This window comes from Cyprinus carpio, unplaced genomic scaffold (assembly GCF_018340385.1).
Source record: "Cyprinus carpio isolate SPL01 unplaced genomic scaffold, ASM1834038v1 S000000171, whole genome shotgun sequence".
Lineage (NCBI taxonomy): Eukaryota > Metazoa > Chordata > Actinopteri > Cypriniformes > Cyprinidae > Cyprinus > Cyprinus carpio.
The window spans coordinates 91496-113343 of NW_024872922.1; the positions used below are offsets into that span (position 1 = coordinate 91496).

The 21848-nt window shown below is 39.9% G+C and overlaps 1 protein-coding gene across 1 annotated transcript in view; it reads left to right on the top strand.

The window, feature by feature from the left end:
* The window catches only part of LOC122142829, a 61481-nt gene extending 44449 nt beyond the window's left edge, over positions 1 to 17032 (top strand). The window contains exons 4-6 of the mRNA XM_042753888.1: positions 15344 to 15405; positions 15617 to 15751; positions 16775 to 17032. Of these exons, the coding sequence (XP_042609822.1) occupies positions 15344 to 15405; positions 15617 to 15751; positions 16775 to 17032 (455 nt within the window). The remainder of the gene's footprint in view (positions 1 to 15343; positions 15406 to 15616; positions 15752 to 16774) is intronic.
* The last annotated feature ends 4816 nt before the right edge of the window (positions 17033 to 21848 follow it).

Consider the following 21848-nt stretch of genomic DNA (forward strand, 5'->3'; position numbering starts at 1 on the left):
TAGCCTCACAAGTATTTTTGCGTGCTTTTTTTAGTATTTTTTTTTGTGGTGGTATTCGAGAATGGTTGGACGAATCAACTTGAATTCCATAACTTTTTGGCATGGTGTTATGATGATTTTTTGAGAATTTTTTTGTGAATCAGATTAACCGTCTAGGACGAGTTCGAAAATAGTATGTTTTTCGAACAAGTGAAAATAGCGAAAAAACTAAACCTTGCGATTTTTGAATTTTGGGATTCATTCGACTTGGTATGAGCCAAGGATTCAGAGGAAAAAAGAATTTTAATTTTGTGGCTTACGGTTCAAAAGTTATTAGATACAGCCTCAGATGTGTTTTGGCATCTTACGAACAAATTCGTTGATGCGTTAAACGAAAACCATTTCGTATATATACACAAAATCCATTACTTTTTGTCAGCTTCGTCTGAAGATGATCCGAACCAAATTTGGTGAAAATCGGACTAACGGTCTAGGAGGAGTTCGAAAAAGTAGGTTTTCAACTTTATTCAAAATGGCGGACAGGAAATATGGCCAATTTTGGCATAATTGATAAAGATGTTCTTGGCATGACCCAAAGAATATAGAGAGACCACTTTCATTTCAAAAGTCTAATTTATTCAAAAGTTATTAGCATATATTAGATATTTCATTATAACTTTTGACCACAAGGTGGCGCTGCCCACAAACTTTTTGAGTACCAAGAGGGCATGGAGCCGAAGATTTTTGTTATTATTTTCGTAACAATACGTTAATGCGTTCAAAAAATAGAGCATTTTGAAACATAATTCAAAATGGCCGATACCTAAAATGGCAATCATTTTTGAGTGCTTTTCGTAGAATCTGTTTATGAGGTATTTGAGAACGGTTGGACGAATCAACTTGAATTCCATAACTTTTTGCCGGCATCGTCTGAAGATGATCTGAGCCAATTTTCGTGAAAATCGGACTAACCGTCTAGGACGAGTTCTTAAAAGTAGGTTTTCCGAACAATTGAAAATAGCGAAAAAACTAAACCTTGCAATTTTTGAATTTCGGGGTTCATTCGACTTGGCCTGAGCCAAAGATTCATTTTGTGGCTTACGGTTCAAAAGTTATTAGCATAAAAATATTGAAACTTTGGACAAGTGGTGGCGCTAGAGAGTTGGAGTTACAGACTTCAAATTAGCTATAGTTAATGCTGGGACTGTCCTCTATCAGTGTACCAAATTATACAACTTTCCCGCAATTGGTTCTATGGGCTGCCATAGACTTGCGGCGGAAGAAGAAGAAGAAGAAGAAGAAGAAGAAGAAGAAGAAGAAGAAGAAGAAGAAGAAGAAGAAGAACGCCAACTGATACAATATCCGTTTTATCCGTGTGTGTGTGTGTATATATATATATATATATATATATATAATATATATATATATATATATAATATTATATATATATATATATATATATATAGGCCTTATATTTAATGACTGTTTAACCTTTTGAGTGGTATGGTCCCACATATGGGATTTAGAACGTTTGGTGACGTCACATAACTGCCAAATTCAAACTGCGTTTTCGCACGTTGGCTGGCGCTAAGCCAGAGAGAGACGTTCACTGCTCTTGTCATATTATCACAACTATGCAGTGTTCTTAATCACATAATGCACATTTTAGGTTTCAGACATTTAAATACACATAAGTATTAGTAAAACAACACATTTAGACTAAAAATACACACATATGTCTATGGAAGCAACAATAATAATCCATTCAAATTTAATTTGCAGATGTTTATTATTCATATCATGGTGTAAGTAACTATAAAGTTCACTCTTTTCTTCACCCAGTTCACCGCCCACTTATTGTATTTCGGGAAAAAATGATGAATTCACGTGCTGTAAATGCGATTGACAGGACTCTCTGAACTGCAGCGTGAACAAACAAGGTGGCGACCATCTTACATTACAGATCACGATCAAGATCATTTAGAGGGATTCGCATGTGCAAATATGTCTGATACTCTGCAAATGACACTGGCATTGTCAGCACTTGGTCTTGCTATTGTAGAAGGCGTAAAATTCAGAGAATTCATTCCTGAAACCTGCTCTGCAATCTATCAGGTTTTAAAAGATAAATACCTCAAGGTATGTGTGTAATATCTGTTTATATATCTATGTAAATTTGTTAAAGATATCATCATTTTATGAATCCTGTAGCTGACATGAAAGAAGCCAACATGTGCTCTTAGATGTGATTTTTTTGTATTTCAGTGCCCTGACACAGTGGAACAGTAGCAGCAAGTAGCACATGGATTTGATACTCAATGGAACTCCCCAAACTGCCTGGGTGCCCTGGATGGAAAACACATCTACATTCGCCCACCTCTTGCAGCGGGATCAACATTCTACAACTACAAGCATTCATTTTCAGTAGTTCTAATGGCACTGGTTGACAGCAGTTACAGGTTCCTATATGTAGATGTTGGGTGAAATGGACAGATTTCTGACGGCGGAGTGTTTGGGGGGTGCTCACTGCAGAATGCCCTAGAAAATAGAACTGTCAACATCCCTGCCCCTGCACCACTTCCTGGTTTTGACCAGCTGGCTCCTTATTGTATTGTGGCAGATGAGGCATTTCCCTTGAAGGAGTATCTCATGAAGCCATATCCAAAACGCAGACTATCAGTTCAGCAATGGATCTTCAATTACAGACTTTCACGAGCTCAGAGGTTGGTAGAAAATGCTTTTGGTATCCTTGCAAATAGTTTTAGAGTCTTTCTAAACACCATTAACATTCAAGATACTGCTAAAGTGGAGGACAATGTTTTAGCTTGCTGTGCTCTGCACAACTTTCTGCGGACAGAATGCGGTGAGATATACATGGAAGGAATCGACCAGGAAGGGCCAGATCATGACACTGTTCAAGGAAGATGGAGACAAGACCCAGACTTACTGCAGGCCCCGCTGCCAAACACCACCAATACAACAACAAGAGCCAAGCGGAGCAAGGACGAACTATGCCAGTACTTTATTTTAGAAATTGGTGCAGTGCTTTTCCAGTGGAGCAAAATATAGCTAGTGTGTTTGTTCATTGCCACTGATGTGAAATTAGTGAACAACAATGTTTATTTTCACATACATGGATATTTCAAATGTCACTTCAAGGCTTTTACATATCAACTCTTATATATACTACACTCACAAACTAACTTTAACACCAGGGAGTGCCCTTAGTTTCAGCTCTAGGACTATTGCCTGAGTTTGTTTTGTGTTCTCTTTTGACCAAAAACATAAAGAAAGAAAACAAAGTATCCAGTAACCAAAGTATTTTACTTTCAAATGTGCAGTGCACTGGGCAGTCAAACTCTTATAAGACAAAGATATAAAAATGTATACATATTAAAAAACAACTAGGTACTTAAAGTAAAAAATATTTTTAATACAATTTTCCATTTGTACATAGTTACTTGTTGGCACATAAAATTACAGATGAAACCGTTCATTGGACGTTTCTAGGGTCTGGCTCTGGCCCACCAAATACTTAAAAATGCAGTTGTCCACCTCGTGCTGGAAATGCAGCAGTACATGTTGGGGCAAGTTCAGCATTCTGTGCTCAAGGTTTTTGCAGTATGCGGAGATGGCATCATTCTGGTTTTCCTGAGAAGCTAGCTTTTCCAGGGTTTTTCCAATCTGGGCTCATCTGTAGTCAGATGGTGGATTTTGTTGGTGTATTGGTGTGAAGTTGTATAAATATGGTGGGTTTGTTCCTTAAAAAATCATATTACTACAAATGTTTACCAAGCATAACAATAAGGATGAATAAATCGTCTCAGGTTACGCATGTAACCATGGTTCCTCGAGGGAATGAGATGCTGCATTGGAGGATGCTTTGGGAACACCCTTCAGCACGATCGGCTCTGAACCACATGTGTAATCAGTCCAATGGATGGGCGAGACGTCACGGGCAGGGTGACATAGCGACCAGGAAGCTTAAAAGCAAGTGCTATGAAACCGGCGTCAGTTTTTAGGAGTAAAGCAAATGCCAGCAGAGATGCCGGAAGTATGGCCCCGAGACGCAGCATCTCGTTCCCTCAAGGAACCATGGTTACATATGTAACCTGAGACATTCCTCTTCAGGAACTCGAGCTGCGCCAGAGGACACTTTTTAAACGAGTATGCCCATGACGCCAGACTTCCAAATCTCTGCCTAGTGTGGAAGCCTGCACAGCTAGGGCAAGAGAACAGAAGAGCATATCTAGGCCATAGAACCTGACAAAGGTTAGGGGCGTGGACCATCCCGCAGCTTTGCAGATGTCCTGTATCGAGACACCTGCCAAGAAGGTCCTGGAGGCCACCACATTTCTATTAGAATGAGCCTTGACCCCTAGAGGTGAAGGGAGATCAGAGGACTCATGAGCAATAGAAATGGCTCACACTGGACACATGAAATTAAGCTTCTGCTAGTCTGTCTCCCTGAAGGGAGGAGGACTGAAGGTGTGGAGTACGACAGGCCATGGTGTAGAGGGTACAAAAATGCTTTGGCCAGACTGGGCGCAAAGTCAAGATAGGAAAGGGCTACTGATAGGGCTTGCAGATCCCCAACTCTCTTGAGAGAAGATATCGCCAGAAGAAAGGTAGTCTTGATAGTGAGGTGGCAATCAGATCTCCTCGATAAGCTCAAAGGGAGGCCTACAGAGAGCTTCTAGCACCACAGCCAGGTCCCACATGGGGACACAAGATCATACCAGAGGCCTCAGCCTCAGAGCACCACGGAGGAAACGTGTAACTAGGGGGTGTCTGCCCACTGACTGGCCACCGAGAGGGGTGTGGTAAGCCGCAATGGCCGCCACGTAGACCTTCAGGGTGGAGTGGGTTAACCCAGCGGAGAATAGGGCCTGCAGGACCTCCAGGACTGTATCAACAGGGCAGTTAACTGGGTTAAGCTGGTGAAGTACTAAAAAGTTTCCATTTCAAGGTGTACAGTTCTTCGTAGAGGGGTCTCTGGATTGGAGGATGGTCTCAACAACCTTGGCTGAGAGACCGGAAGCTGAGAAAGATGAAAATGGCCGCAGCAGCGAGCTCTCACTCAGAGGGGGAAGAAACCACAGCACAGGCTTCCAAGCCTCGAGAATGAGCTCTAGATCTAGGGAACACGGGTGGAGATAGGAAGAGCCGTCTCCAACCCATCCGCCAGATCATGTGCGATCCCCGTAATCTCAATTGCCACCTGCCTCAGCAGCAGCGGGACCGGGATCACAAAATCACAGGCACGGACACACTCTTCAGAGCGTGTCCGGCGAGAGCAGAGCACTTAACAGTGGGAAAAACACAATCAGCCCCCAAGAGCTGATTGCGCAAGCTCTCCTTCCAAAATTATGCTGCTTATCATAATATTAGGCATAATATGCTTGTGTAACTGATGCTTGTGCAACTTGCGAGCTCATCGACACTCTCCATATCAATCTCCTCAGAGTCAGACAGGGGGGGAAGGACTGCAGTGCAGACTTCCAAAACCATGAGAGCGGGCACCGGATACAGATACAAATAGATATAATGACTGACACACACACAGAGCGCTTGCTGAATGACAGAAAGCTGATGCTGGTTTCACCGCATGTGCTTTTAAGCTTCCTGGTCACTACGTCAACCCGCCTGTGACATCTCGCCCATCCATTGGATTGATTACACACGTGGTTCAGAGCCGGTCACACTGAAGGGCGTTCCCAAAGCATCCTACGACGCAGCTTGAGTTCCTGAAGAGAAACCAAAGTTCTGTCATGAAACTCTAGATGGCGCAGACCTATAGATAGGTTCTAACTCAATCTGACATAATGTTTTTTTTTTTTTTTCCACATCAGCAGCCAGTGAGCTTTCTGCTCAACATTCAAATACTTGGCTAGTTAGATAGGGCTTTGCATGCAACTAGCTTAGCAGATCCCACGCATCGTTTGGTTCTGGTTGCAGAGACCCTCTAGCAGGGAAACTAGGTGACTGTGAGGCAACATAGTCATGAGACAAAACGCTGTTCTTCTGTTCCAATCAAAACATTAAACAGGATCTCCCCAGTCAGTGACATCAACTGAAAAACCTGATGAAAGTGCCCTGAGTTTTTACGGCTTTTCGTGTTTTCACTGTTATACACTCGGGGGAGCTATTACACATCTTCTGAGCGAGTACAAAACCTCCCAAACAAAAAACACATGTGAACAGGATGGAAAAACTAACAAACAGATGCATATGATAAATAATGCGATCATCAACAATAGACAGCATATAAATGAAAACTGCATAATGTTATGGAGTATACAGATTAATTTTATACGGATGTAGTTTTTGATAAAAATTTGATTTTCTCACCTTTTTGCTCAAAATTATAATTTTTTTTATGAAACCTACCTATATTCAAATGTTGATAAAAAAAAATGAATGCTAATGCTTTAAGCTAGAATAAAACTGATTGTTTTTTTTTTAAAGTAGAGGCTTTAATCTTTATTTTGATGTATTGCATATTCAAATATTCATGCAGCAAAACATACTGTAGGCCATCAAATTTTGAAAATCATAAAAATTGCTGCTGGTGGTTGGCAACTTTTTTTCAAAAATGCAGGCGGGGAAAGAGTTAAGAAGAAAACAAACACAACCCTAGTTACTTATTTGATACAGTAGCTAAATTAATGAGAAATAGAACTTCAAGTTTAGATATTTCACAACAGCACAGCAGCATTGATTTTATGAACTTCTATACTTGCAAGATTGATACTATCAGAGAGAAAAATATAACCATGCAACCATTTGCTACAGTTTTGCATCAGATAATGCACTATAGACTCCATGAGAAACAATTCCATTCCATAGACTGTATAAAAATATGGACGTAGTGTCCGTGACGTCACCCATAGACTCCTGAAGAGCAGTTTTGAAGCTCAAAGTGTGCAGAGTGGGCCGTCGCCATCTTGGCAGCGTGCCACGCGCAACTCTCCCAAATAATCGAAAATGAGCAAAAAGGCGGGAGCTGGTTGCTGAAGCCACGCCCACCTAGGGCGATGGCATTGTCAGCAGCGGCAATCCACCTGTCACTCACGTGGCCACGCCCTTAATTATGCAGAACTTTAAGGCTTAATATAATTTAAACAGATGAGTTATAAAAAAATTCACCCCCTCACAGTTGTCATGAAGGGCAAAATTAGCTAATTAGACCAAAATCATTTTTGTACCAAGCTGTAAACGTCTATGGGATTGACTCCCTTTTGCAGCCAGCCTCAAGCGGCCAGTCGATGAATTACAGTTCTAGTCACTTCCTTGTTGGCTTCACGAGAGAGAGTGGGAGGTTGCCGCTCATTCCATTCATTATTTGTTATAGAAGGGGAAGAACTGTCTAAATTTGTTAGATCATTAAAATCAACACCATGTAAGTTAGACCCTCCATTGACTAAGCTATTGAAAGAGATGCTTCCAATATTCTCTTCTTAAAAGGGGTCCTATTATGCTCTTTTACAAGGTCTTGATTACAACAGGCTCTCATACTAGGTTGTGCGAAAAACATATATTTTTCATATATTTTACATTATTACAACACCTCTCTCCCCAGTCTGGCGTGAATGGCTGGAATAGTTCCTGCATTAAATGAAGGCCCGCTTTCATAAGAAATGCGCTGTGAATGGTTACCTGTGCCAGTCTGTGTTGTGACTGGTTAGCTGGGCCAATGTGTGTTGTGTTTGACAGCACTCGGCGCCTGGTCAGGAAATGTCGAGCTGTTCGTTGTAGTTTTTGAAAAGTGATTACACTCGTTGCCTTCTCTATTGCAGCTCAACCAGGTCTCGTCCCATTCGTCGATCTTTGTGATATCACAAATCCCGGAAAATATGCACTGTAGTACAAACGAGTTGTTAATTGTAGTTTTTGAAAAGTGATTTCTGTTAAATAAAATATCTCCTTTTGAAGTGGACTTTGAGCTTTGTAACTTTACAGATCTTTTTTATGCTCAAACAGCAACATTACAGACTAACTAAAGTTGAAAAAGTGAAAAAGCATAATAGCACCCCTTTAATAATTCAGTACTCTCATTAGGATATATCCCCAAAAAATAATAAATAAATAAAATAAGCTGGCTGTTATTAAGTTTCTCATTAAAAATAACACAACTTGATCCTAGAGAATTAGTTAACTACAGACCGATCTCAAATCTCCTTTTTCTTTCAAAAATACTAGAAAATGCAGGATACTCGCAACTCTGTTCCTTTTTAGAGAGAAATTATATCTGCAAGGAATTCCAGTCTAGATTTAGACCAGGGATGGGCAACTTCGGTCCTGGAGGGTCATTGTCCTGCAAAGTTTAGCTCCAGCCCTAATCAAAGACACCTGAACAAGCTAATCAAGGTCTTTAAGATCACTAGAAAGCTACAGGCAAGTACAGCCAAAGTTGCCCTTCCCTGATTTTGACCATATAATCATAGTACTGAGACTGCTCTCATTAGTTGCAAAACTAGCAGAATGCATACCCTTACCAAAAAAAGAAGTATACTTCAAGTTTATCTTATTAACTATACTTAAGTAAAATTCAAATATATTTTTAAGCATACTTTATGTAGTAAGTATACAAATATCAGTGTACTGGTAGTATACCTGTAAATGTACTATTTCAGTACTCCTTGAGACTAAATTGGCCTACTTTCTAGTATATAAAAGTATATTTTTAAGTTTGTCTCAGGTATAACAGTAGTAAACTTTGAGTACACAACTAGTTTACATATTTTTTTAGTTTGTACTGCAGCTATACTAAAACGAACTTGTAGATATATTGATAGTTTACTAATTAAATACTTGTAGCATTTTTAGTACACTTTGAAGTATAGTCTCAGCAAACTACTAGTATAGTAGTTTTACATTTCAAGTATACTCGTTAATTTTCTTTAAGTGAACTTTACATCGTACTTTAAGTATATTATTATGCCCCTATTCAGGTATTGATATGTATAAATTCAAAACATCAAAAGAAAGAACAGGGTATCTGCTTGTAAACAAAAACATTTTATTCTAGCTTCATGCATTCTTTTTTATAAACACTTGAAAGTTGGTAAGTTTCAGAAATAAAATAAATAAACATATTGAACAAAAAGCTGAAAAAAGATTTAAATTGGATTCAGAATGATAATCAAAATGTCTATCAACACCCCATACCTTGACAGTCATTACCTCTTCATGGGTCAACAATTTATTCCATAAGGTTTGATCACGTTTGATCATGATCAAAGTTTTGATCAAGGTTTATGTCTGATCATGCTACATTACATGTGGAAGCATCTGTTGTTTTGGTTCCTTCTTGGCTTGTTTCTGTACAGAAGATGTTTAATAGCGCCCCCTACCATATACAGACTGTCCTCCAACAAAAAAACAATCCTATAGGTTGTTTGTGGCAGCACCTTATTACGACCTACAGGTGCTGGTCATATAATTAGAATATCATCAAAAAGTTGATTTATTTCACTAATTCCATTCAAAAAGTGAAACTTGTATATTATATTTATTCATTACACACAGACTGATATATTTCAAATGTTTATTTCTTTTAATTTTGATGTCTTGTTTGACAACTAAGGAAAATCCCAAATTCAGTATCTCAGAAAATTTGAATATTGTGAAAAGGTTCAATATTGAAGACACCTGGTGCCACACTCTAATCAGTTAATTAACTCAAAAACACCTGCAAAAGCCTTTAAATGGTCTCTCATCTAGTTCTGTAGGCTACACAATCATGGAGAAGACTGCTGAATTGACAGCTGTCCAAAAGACGACCATTGACACCTTGCACAAGGAGGGCAAGACACAAAAGGTCATTGCAAAGAGGCTGGCTGTTCACAGAGCTCTGTGTCCAAGAACATTATAGAGAGGCGAAGGGAAGGAAAAGATGGGATAGAAAAAAGTGTACAAGCATAGGAATAACCGCACCCTGGAGAGGATTGTGAAAAACAAAACCCATTCAAAAATGTGGGGGAGATTCACAAAGAGTGGAATGCAGCTGGAGTCCGTGCTTCAGAACCACTACACAAGACGTAATGCAAGACATGGGTTTCAGCTGTCGCATTCCTTGCGTCAAGCCACTCTTTGCACAACAGCACAGCATCAGAAGCGTCTTGCTTCAAAAGGACTGACTGCTGATGAGTAGTCCAAGGTTATGTGCTCTGATGAAAGTAAATTTTGCATTTTCCTTTGGATAGCAGGGGTCCCAGAGTCTTGGAGGAAGAGAGGAGAGGCACACAAATCCACATTTTTTTGAGGTCAAGTGTAAAAGTTTCCACAGTCAGTGATGGTTTGTAGTGCCATTGTCATCCGCTGGTTGTTGGTCCACTGTGTTTTCTGAGGTCCAAGACAACACAGTCGTATACCAGGAAGTTTTAGAGCACTTCACTGCTACCTGCTGCTGACCAACTTTATGGAGGTGCAGATGCCTGGGCTCCATACCACTTGAGCAGTGCCACAGACGATTGACTCCATGCCACGCCCGCGTTTCTGCTGCCAGTAATGCCGAGGCAAAAGGAGGCCCCAACAAAGTATTGAGTGCTGTACATGGCTCATGCTTTTCATTTTTATACTTTTTTTAGTTGGCCAAGATTTCTCAAAATCCCTTCTTTGGTCTTGGTCTTAAGTTATATTCTCCATGTTTCTGAGATACTGCATTTGGGAATTTTCCTTAGTTTGTCAGTTAGAAATCATCACAAATTACAAGAAATAAACATTTGAAATATATCAGGTCTGTCTGTTAATGAAGAAACTACTAGACAAGTTTCACTTTTTGAATGGAATTAATGAAATAAATCAACTTTTTGATGATATTCTAATTATATGACCAGCACCTGTACATTTTAAAATTTAGTGCCCTCTAGCGGGCATAAAAATAATGACAGTGTTATGTTGTGTAATGTGCATTGCGGCGCGAGTACAACCCTCCCTTTCAAACAGTGAATAACAGAAATGAACATGAAGGGATGGCACTGTTTCTAGATTTGGACCAGTGACCAGAAGATTAGACTCGCTCAAGAGACAGTGCCAACAAGGGGAGGGCAATGGTGACAACACTGGCTGTGTTAGAACAGGGATTTTGTATTTAGGAACACATAATGATACAAAATAAATAAAGCAGTGAAATTTAAAACAACATCACACAGCAATGACACAAAAGAAAACTAGTATGGCATAAAATTCAAATAAAGACTTGTTCAAACAATTTTAATTTTTACCTTACTTATTGTAACTTCTTATATAGATTTATATATTTTATTTAGTTTTGTGGACTATATTAGAATTGTTTCTTTTTTTATCTATTTTAATGTCATGCTAATGACCCTTACTTGGCTAATGTGTATAAAATTTATTTTTTCCCTATTTGATTCACTTTGTTTTCTAATTGCCTTATTTGATGTCAAAGAATACTTTTTAAATTTTGAATACAAATTCTTGCAAATGATAACCCTTTGAAATACCTTTTTCACCCTCATGTTTTTTCAGAAAAAAAGAATTGTATATTTATATAAAAGCCCAATAATTGGATTAAATAAAAATACAGTAGAATTTAAAAGAAAGAAAAAATAAAAATCACAATAACATCAAATTAACTGCTCACAAATAGCAGACTCAATGTAAAAATAGGATTTCACTAAATCTCAGTTCCAGTTCAATGCTGCTTACACAGATTCCTTCTTCCACAATTGAAATCTGACCAACACAGTTCAGTCAGAAAAGGGAGAAAACATACACACAGTCATACCACTCCATGGATTCCTTGATTCCCACAAGCTCGGGTGCCGTCCTTATATGGGGCATGGCTCGCCAGTTTCTGCATGCAATGATGGCTTTAACGCGAAGCAAAGACAGTTCAAGTTCAAAAATCCTCCCTCAGAAATCAGTTAGGTGTCCAGGAACATGCAGCATCTGACTCAGGAAATTATGAAAAAAGTAGAAAAATAGAAAGAAAAACGAGAAAGAACAAAAAAAACAAAAGGAAAAAAAAAGAAAAGACCCAGCCTTGCAAAAGACAAAGCCAAAACATACAATTAGACATTCCTTTCAAAAATATACAAATTTCCTAACATTAGCACACTGAATTTGCATAGATGTGCAAAGAGCATTTTTTAAAATGAAGCGCTTAGGCCTCATCTGCCCACATGACGTGCTCCACGATCAGCCGTTAGCTCATAGCTCGAATACATGACAAAAAAAAAACATTAAAATAACATTTGTAAACTGCTCAAAAGTAACTTTTAACTCTAAAGCATTAGTTAGTTAACACATTCCACACAATATTCTTCCATTCCCAAAACCAGAAGATTAACTTTTATGCATCTTTTACATACAACTGGACATAATACAACTACAATTAATGAAATTTACCAAACATCTACACAAAATAACCTCAGTAATTGAGGATTTATTCACTTCACCTACCAAGAGAATTAGATTTTTCAGTTATGAAATTTACAGAAAGGCAAAAATTCAACTTCAGGCCCTGTATCTTCCCCGTGGGGCATTCCACGCTAACATTCACACATGGTCATTAACTAATGACGTTTCAATCCACCAAACTTTTATCTCAAAATCTTTTAATTTATCATGTATTTTTTCTGATACAACTGGTTAGTTTGTTCGTTCAAACTCTATTTTTCTCCTTCCTTTTCTTTTAAGGATCGCATCAGCTGCTTCTCTCTCTAAAAAAAAAAAAAAAAAAAAAAACACTGCATCTCTCTGTCCCTGTCCCTGGTCCTCTGCCTGTTTAGGACGGGGCTAACTTGCCCACTCGTACGTTTAAATTGGACCAATCTTTATCTTATTAAATAAATCACTTTTCTAAATGAGCTTTTAATTTAACTACTATACACTTCCTTTTTTTCTCTTTATAGATATTAATAAATTAACCCTCTGGGGCCTGAGGCTGTTGTTTTGGGGAAGTTTTGACATGCACTGATATTTGTTTTTTTTTCAGTTGCTTACAAACACACAAATGGCTAAAGTCTAAATAACACTGTAATCAGCACAAACTGGGCTACTATAATATGTGAGCAGCATGTATGTACATGATTGTGGTTTTTTTTGAGAAAGCGACGTTTGTTTTTTTGATGCGTGGTTAGTGAAAAAACTAAAATTTTTGAAGTCACTGAAATAAGGTTAATAAAACACCTAGAGAACATTTATTCAGAAAGACTTTAGAGAACAGATTTTGAAGCGCTAGAGTTTTTTGCTCTTGATTACTCGCTCACAGAAAACAATTATTGATTTACAAATGTTGTTTTTTTTTTTTTTTAGACTTTTTGTGTAGGGAAAAGGTATATGCGAGAAGGCGTCAACTATCATGCATAATGCTTGTGATTCACAAACTGATAAGACAAAGGCCCGCATTATGAGCTGCATAATGAGCAAGGGACCTTTCTGTCAGGTGTGTGACAGAGAGAAGAGTTACAAGAAAGACTCTGCTAGGACAAAAATACTTTTTTTATACCTTTTTTTTTTTAAACTACATTATTCCATTATTGTGATGGTCACTGATACTAGTAATTTATTAGAAAAAAAGAACACAATTACCACATAGCACACATATTATGGACTGATATTTACAGCTTACTTGATACATTTACACCTCAGAGGATCCCGGGTATAACACATTCAAAATACTTACACCCAGAGTAGATATTTATGAACAGAAGCTTAGTTACATTCATAAACACAAGAATGCTTTGTATGTAGGCCTATACAATATATATAGTTATAAACATATTTGGCTATATTTCGTGAACAGAGAATAGCCTATCTCAGTAAAGTTTAGTCTAACCATTCTTACTGACATTAGGCTAGCAAACATTATTTTTTTTATATCGTATTGCTGTTTATGTTTTATAACATAACATAACATAAAAAAAAACATAACATAACATATCCTGGCATGGTGAGAACATTTAGATGCTGTGAATGAAAAAATTTTATAATGTTTTTCACTTGATTATACATTTTTAGTCAGGAATTATAGTTTGAAAAAAGTCTCGTAACTAGTAAAATGTGTACAGGTTATGTGAAAACTAATACAAGTAGGATAATAAAAAAAAAAATTATTTTTTAGGATCTCATGTTTAGGATCTCTGCTTTGATCAAGCCGCTGCATCAATAATCTAAAGGTTCTTGAGGTGAATTCTTTCTTATTTGTCACAGCGAGTCGTTTCTGCTGTGAATTCAGTCTCTTCCTCTCAGCGAGAAGTGCAAAGTAAAAATGTAAAAAACTTGCTGCTTTTTGTTTGTTGTTATGGGGCATTACCCGCCGCGAGCTTCAAGATTATAATCCTCAATTGCGCGCTCTTCGGCACATGGGCGTGGTCGCATTTAGATATAATGAAGGGAGGCGTGAAAGACTGGACATCGCGTTGGTTTCATATGGATTACTTTTATCACAGAATATTTGTTTTTGGTAGCACTTGCTTGTTTAAAAGTAGACATGTCAAGCTTTCTATATATATCTCTCATGTCTCTGTGTTGAGTTTTTCACTGAGTTACAGTTCATTTTAATGACAAGTTTCTAAATAAAGATCACTGCAGACCAAGGCTGCAGACAGCGAACTCTGTTTGTTTTTTCTTTATCTTATGAATGCACAAAGTTTTGTTGTTATCAAATGTGTAAAACAAATAAAAGTAGACCCTTTACAGATTCGATTGATGTATTGCTCTTATCTGTACGATCAAAACTGAAAGTGTCATTTAAGTTCTTTTTGGGTTTACCAGGAGAAAATGCCTCAAAACGCATATTTGCGTTAGTCGGCACCAGAGGGTTAAAATACTGTTTTACACAATCTTGAATGTTGTAGGTTTTTTTTTTCATCAACAGGTTTTTTTCCTAGTAATTTGGGTTACATCCTCCCCTCTTGAATACATTGCACGTCCCGTTGCATCTACATATTTTTGAGGTTTGGGTCACAACACACACGCACATCATCATCACAACATTCAACTCCCTCCAAAGAAGTGCTGAATGCCACACTCAGACCTTGTTACAGAGACTGGATCACTACAGTAAGTGGATTCCCCAACTGGGGATACTCGAGCCTTTTTGCAGGCCACCTCTCTCTTTGCGAACGCCTAGGAATAGCTCCTTCCTCAAACTCAGAGTTGTTCGTTTGTTCACTTTGATTACCTCCAGTATCCACAGTTTAATTTAGAGCTGAATTTTCTTTACTTATGTTCTCAGTCTTCCAATGAACTTTTGTTTCAGCCTCTTGGGTGAGAAACTCATCTACAGACTTGGAACAGAGATCCAATCCTGGATCATTGTGACCTGACCTCCAGCTCAACAGAAGATATTTCTATTTCTCCAGACTCAAGTAAGCTTTTTCTCCCACAGGTCTACAGTCAGGTAAGCTTTCTCTTACAGGTTCTTCTGGACTCTTCTCTGAAAACCTACAGGTAGGTAGTGATTCTCTAGCAGGATCAACAACAGATAAGTCAATTGGGACATTCTGAATTTTGGGGTAGGATAATTGCTCAGGGCTCATTAGAACTCGAGTTTCAAAGTCCTCAAGTACTGGACTAAAAGAACTGATCATCCTCAGACCCAGAATATTCACAAACACTGACTCTGGATCTTGTCTTTCATCATTATATGAATAAGCTCTAGTTCTGGGCCTATGAACAGTTTGCTTCGGCCGCTGCTCAGGCCTTTCTGCTTGCAAAAACCCACAGGGCAGCAACAAGTCTTGATGTAAAGTTCTTAGAGGACCGCTTTGCCCCACTGGTCGGACAGTGTACATTAGTAAGTCTCCTGCTCTATTGACTACTAGGTGGACACCTTGCTCCCACTTGTCAGCGAGCTTATGCTTTCCCCTCGTAACCTAAAACATTGCGCACAAGGACTTTGGTCACCCTCCTCCAAGTAGAGAAGCAACCATGCATTCATTGAACCTTCTTTTGGAATGCTCTGCTAATTTAGCAGCATTATTCTTAGCTATCTTGTAGCTCTCTTGAAACCGGTCTTTCAAGTATTTCACGTATTGGGAGGGGACTTGGCTGGAGCTTTCTGCTGGCAACCCAAAAGCTAAATCTACCGACATGCGTGGGAAGTCGCCCCCGAACATGAGCTCATAAGGAGCATACCCAGTTGTATCGTTGCACGTACAATTGTATGCGTGTAGTAGTGGCTTCAGAAACTCCTTCCACCTGGAATTTTTCTCGTTCTCTAAAGTTCCTAGCATCTGGAGAAGTGTCTGGTTGAAACGCTCTACCGGGTTACCCCTGGGGTGGTAAGGTGTGGTACAAATCTTATGAATAACTGCAACATGACACAGCTCCTTGATTGTGTGGGATTCGAAATCGGGCCCTTGGTCACTATGTAGTTTCTCAGGAAACCCATAATGTACCAAGAAATTTTCCCACAGACATTTTGCAACTGTACAAGCTGTTTTGGTTCTGAGTCGGTATCGCCACAGCGTATTTCGTGAAATGGTCTGTGATAACCAATATGTTCTTGGTATTGCTATGGTCCAGCTCAACTGACAAAAAGTCCATACAGACCAACTCCAAAGGCCTACTGGTTTGAATGTTGACCAAAGGACCTGCTGGTAACACTAACTGATAGTGAGAGGCCCCATGCTCCTGCCTCTTCCTATACAGCACCCCATTCTTCAGCTCAAGCTGACTCAACTCTCTCAACTACAAAACTATGTCAGGTGGCTGGCCCCTCAGGATACTTGGCCTAGTGCCACTTTTTCATCCACTAAATTATCACTTTAAGATCAGAATCTTCCCCTTGCCATTCTATTAATGCTGCCTCTGAGAGATGAAGGAGATCGGGAAGACCATGCTCAATCTCGTGCTGAAACTCATTTGGCAAGGCATCAACACAATGAGTGAGGGACTCAACCAATGGGACAGAAGGGTGTGCCAGACCAGGGCCTTTGAGAAAACCAATCACCTCATGCCTCTCACAAATGGCTTTCACAACATCTGCCACGAGAACATCAGACCCATTCCCAGGCTCCGCAAGGTGGTGGAGTGTAAACTGCTTGATCCGTTCTCTTTCCTTCTGAGAGATTAGATCATCCAAGGGCTCATCATGCGGACATCGGGAAAGACCGTCTGCATCCTGATTTTGACTTCCTGCTCTGTACTGAAGCTTAAATGTATATGTCGACAAGCTAGACAACCATCGGTAGCTGGTTGCATGAAGCTTTGCGGTAGTCAAAATGTATGTCAGGGGATTACTGTCTGTTATGACAGTGAAGTCTGTACCATACAAATAATCGCTGAACTTGGCTGTGACAGCCCACTTTAATGCCAAAAATTCAAGCTTGTGTGCAGGGTATTTTGCCTCACTCTTTGTCAGTCCCCTACTGGCAAAAGCTATTACCTGCATATGCCCGTCCTGCTCCTGGTACAAAGCTGCACCAAGCCCGTCATACTGCCATTGGTGTGAAGCATATACGGGAGCTTGGGGTCAGCAAAACCCAGGACACATCAGCAGAGGTCAACTTTAGAAATTATGACATAAAAGGCATTCTGACATGCAATAGTCCACCCGTTCACCAAACTGCTCCTTGATATTGAAGTACTCACCCCCCTCTCGTTTCCCACTGCGGCCCTTACGAAGTGGAGGGTACCGTTCAGTGAGTCCCGTGAGAGGTTTCACTATCTTCGAGTAGTCACACACAAACCTTCTCTAGTACCCTGCAAAGCCTAAAAAAGCTCTCAGCTCTTTCAAATTTGTGGGCCTTGGCCAAGTTTTTAAAGCTTCAATCTTCGCCGGGTCAGTCTTTACCCCGTCACCAGAGACAACATGCCCCAAATGTATTTGACTGACGTCTGAATGAAACGGCATTTTTTCAGGTGACAACTTCAACAAGTACTTTTTATGTTGATTGAGGACCTGTATTAACCGTGACTCATGCTCTTCCAATGTCTTTGAAAAGACTATCAGGTCATCAATAAAGACTAGCACCTGTTTCCTGTGGAGATCACCCATGCACCGCTCCATTAATCTCTGGAACGTACTTGGCGCATGTGTGATTCCCTGGGGCATTCTATTCTACATCTATCTCGATTTGGTAGATCCAAGACTTTAAATCAAGCACTGAGAACCATTCTGAGCCTGTAAGTACAGAAAAGACTTCTTCTAGATTGGGCAGAGCGTATGCATCTTTGATTGTCTGGGAATTCAAGTTTCGAAAATCGATACAGAGCCATACAGAGCCATCTTTCTTTCGAACTACCACTATGGGCGAAGAAAAGGGCGATTCTGACTCACGAATAACTCCAGCAGTCATTAGCTCCTGGAGATGCTTTCGAACAGCATCAATGTCTTGGGGGTAAATCGGACGCGCCCTATGCTTAAAGGGTGTCTCACCAGTTAGTCTGATTTGATGTTTTACCTGACCTGTACAGCCATAGTCATGATCATGTAAAGAGAAGACCTCAGGCATGGAATTTAACAGGTTTGATATCCGCTCCCTCCAGTCCGAAGACACAGGAGAGTCCCCGAAATCAAAGGTAAGGTTAGCATTGGTAGGTGCTGATGATTCAACTTCGTTTGTATTCTGGTCCGTTTTCTCTATAAGCCTCTGTATAGCATGGATCTCAGCCAGTATAGCTTTAGGGGGGATAGTTATTTCTGTTTGAGTACCATTTTTAACCAAAACTGACAGCTGAGAAGAGCGTCTAGAAGGCAATGTGTGCGCACGGCTTGCAACTAGGAGACCACTTGGGAATGGGGCTGACGGTGGCTCAAGAGTTACCCACTTCTCCATACATGGTTCCCAAAGTTGAACATAGCCATTCAGGTCCACTGTGCTCCCGGCAGGCACAACTTCAGGGAGATTTCCTATCAGCTTCACATGCCCCAATGCCTCACTGCTAGTTTGCCTCCACCTTGTTTCAAGGACTTTAATCACTGCCTGATCTCCATGGAGGCTCGAACAAGGGTTACTCTCATTCTCCCTAATGCAATGGCTGTAAAGCACATCCAGGGAGTTGGTACCGACAAGAACTTGTGACAGACTCTTTAGATCCGGAACTACTAAAGCTAAAGTGGGGACTTCGACTTCAACACCTACAAACTCTTTAGGAAACCTCAAGGCCAGCTCGATGTACCCCAAGTATGGCACGGCTTGCCCATTGGCTCCTTCCACCTCTAACAAATTTTCTAATGACTTCAGCGGGAGATCAGACAGATGTACCTCATAGAACGACTGGGGAACCGTAGTAACCTGGGACCCCGTGTCTAGGAGACAATCTACCTCTTTCCCACCAACAATGATCTGTGCAGTGCACTTTATTCCTATTAACCCCTTTGGAAGACTCCTTAAAGGCAAATTATGTTGACTGCTTATGACAGGCACTTGCCTATAACATTTAGGGTGGCTACCTTGTCGTATGCCCTGCTACAGAGATTTCCCTTAGTTTAAAGGCAAAGAGGAATTCTCATGCAAAGATGCCCACTGGGCCTGTTGCTCTCTCCACGTATACCGCTTTTCCTCCACTTTTGGGGGGTTAGCAGCATTATCGCAGACATCAGCCAAATGACCAACCTCACCGCATCGGAAATAATATCCAAGGCGAGGCCAGTTGGCCATTGATTGGGTCCTTCTATAATCTCTACCAGTGTCTGTCTCAGACAAATTCTGAGGCAGGAAAACTCAGGGACTAGCAGTTTCACAGGAATAGTCTCTGTAACTCTTTTGAGCAGCACTTTGTGCTTGCAGTTGACACTGAGTTATCAGTGTTGTCGCACTTCTCCTCTTGAGCAACAGACACTTTCATAGCAGCTACTTGAGTACGCAAATCTTCCACTGCTTTTCTTAAAGTGCTTAATTCTTCATTCTCAGACTGCCTACTTTGGCGCTTCTGACCTGGGGGGTTACCTAAAGTAGCAACTTGGGCCTGGACTTCTGCAATCTGTTTCTTAAGGAGGTTGATTTCATAAGCCTTGTGCGAGTAAAGTGACACTTTAGTGACAGCTCGTGGTTTCGGGTAAGAAGCAGAGGGTTTTGACAACCCAAGATGTTTCTTCATCTGCTCCGTAAATCTGAAATGGACAGATCACTTAACAGAAAGTCTACACTTGTTCGCCAAGTGTCAAAGTCGGGTTCGTTTAGAGTGCGAGGTCTCCTCCCTGAAAAGGCTCTAAGGCGCACTGTGGAGTACTGTGCTATTGCAGCAATGTGTTCTACAACCATTCTCTGAACACTCGGTGGGTCTACAATGTTCGGAGGAAAAACCGGACTAGTAGTCACCGTGACACCATCAATAGTGCTTTCTGAGTTGGGGGAGATTACAGGGGCTACTGGTCTCTTGGTTGGGTCTTTTAATTCTGGGGTTCTCGTCTCATTGGTTTTAGCATTGGTCGACAGGGTCACTGGGGTGCAACACATAAGCCCCGGAACAACCACCTCTGCACTTCTAGAATCTTCAAAGCTTGCATCTTGTCCACCTGCTGAAGTGTGATTAGTAGAGTGGACTTCTTGGAGTTTTCCTAACTCCTCCTGAAGCACATCTGAGAAGGATCTCCCACTTTCTTTAGCAAGAGCCTTCAACATTCCAATGTACCCTCCAGTGACCGCACCACTAGCCGTCCGGTTACAAATGTAACACTCGGGTTCAAGAGGCTTCCCAAGGTTAAGGGTAACAAGGGCGTTAAGTCCAGCATCACAGAACTGTTGGCATATTCCACTATAGCATTGCAATGGAACTCATAAGTTGGGTCATCAATCATCAAATTTTGTTTGACTGAGCCATACTTTTGCAAGTATGTCTCCAACTCATTGTCTGCCTCGGTCAATGTGAGGCCTTTGACTATGACCACATTTGCCACGTTCACGTTTTCTCTTTCTATGATTTCCATAATCACAAATGTAAGGTCAACACTGATTTTTTTCATAACAAATTGTCATCTCTGTCCTTGTTGCTAAGCAACTGGCTCCTGGCTGGCTCGCCAAATTTTTGTTACGCGCATTGCGGCACGAGTGCAGCTCTCCCTTTCAAACAGCGAACAACAGAAATGAACGTGAAAGGATGGCACTGTTTCTAGATTTGGACCAGTGACCAGAAGATTAGACTCGCTCAAGAGACAGTGTCAACAAGGGGAAAGGCAATGGTGAAACACTGGCTGTGTTAGAACAGGTAAATATATTTAGGAAAAATAATGAATACAAATAAATTAAAGCAGTGAAATTTAAAACAACATCACAACATGACATAAAAGAAAAGTAATGGCATAAAATTTAAATAAAAGTCTTGTTCCAAACAATTTAAAATTTACCTTATTGTAACTTATTATATAGATTTATGTATTTTATTTAGTTTTGTGACTATTATAGATTGTTTATCTTTTTTTTTAATCTATTTAGATTCATGCTAATGACCCTTACTTGGCTAATGTGTATAAAATTTATTTTTTACAATTTATTCCATTTGTTTCTAATTGGCTTTTTTGATGTAAATAATTATTTTAAATTTGAATACAATTCTTCCAAATGATAGCCCTTTGAAATACCTTTTTCACCCTCATTTTTTTTCAGAAAAAAAAGAAATGTATATTTATATAAAGCCAAATAACTGGATTAAATAAAATACAGTAGAATTTAAAAGAAAGAAAAAAAACAATAGAAAAATAAAAATCACAATAAATCAAATTAACTGCTCACAATAGCAGACTCAATGTTAATTAGGATTTCACTAAATCTCAGTTCCAGTTCAATGCTGCTCACACAAGATCCTACTTCTGCAATTGAATTCTGAGCAACACAGTTCAGTCAGAAAAGGGAGGAAAACATACACACAGTCATACCACTCCATTGATTCCTTGATCCACAAAGCTCGGTCCTTATATGGCCATGGCTCACCAGTTTCTGCACGCAATG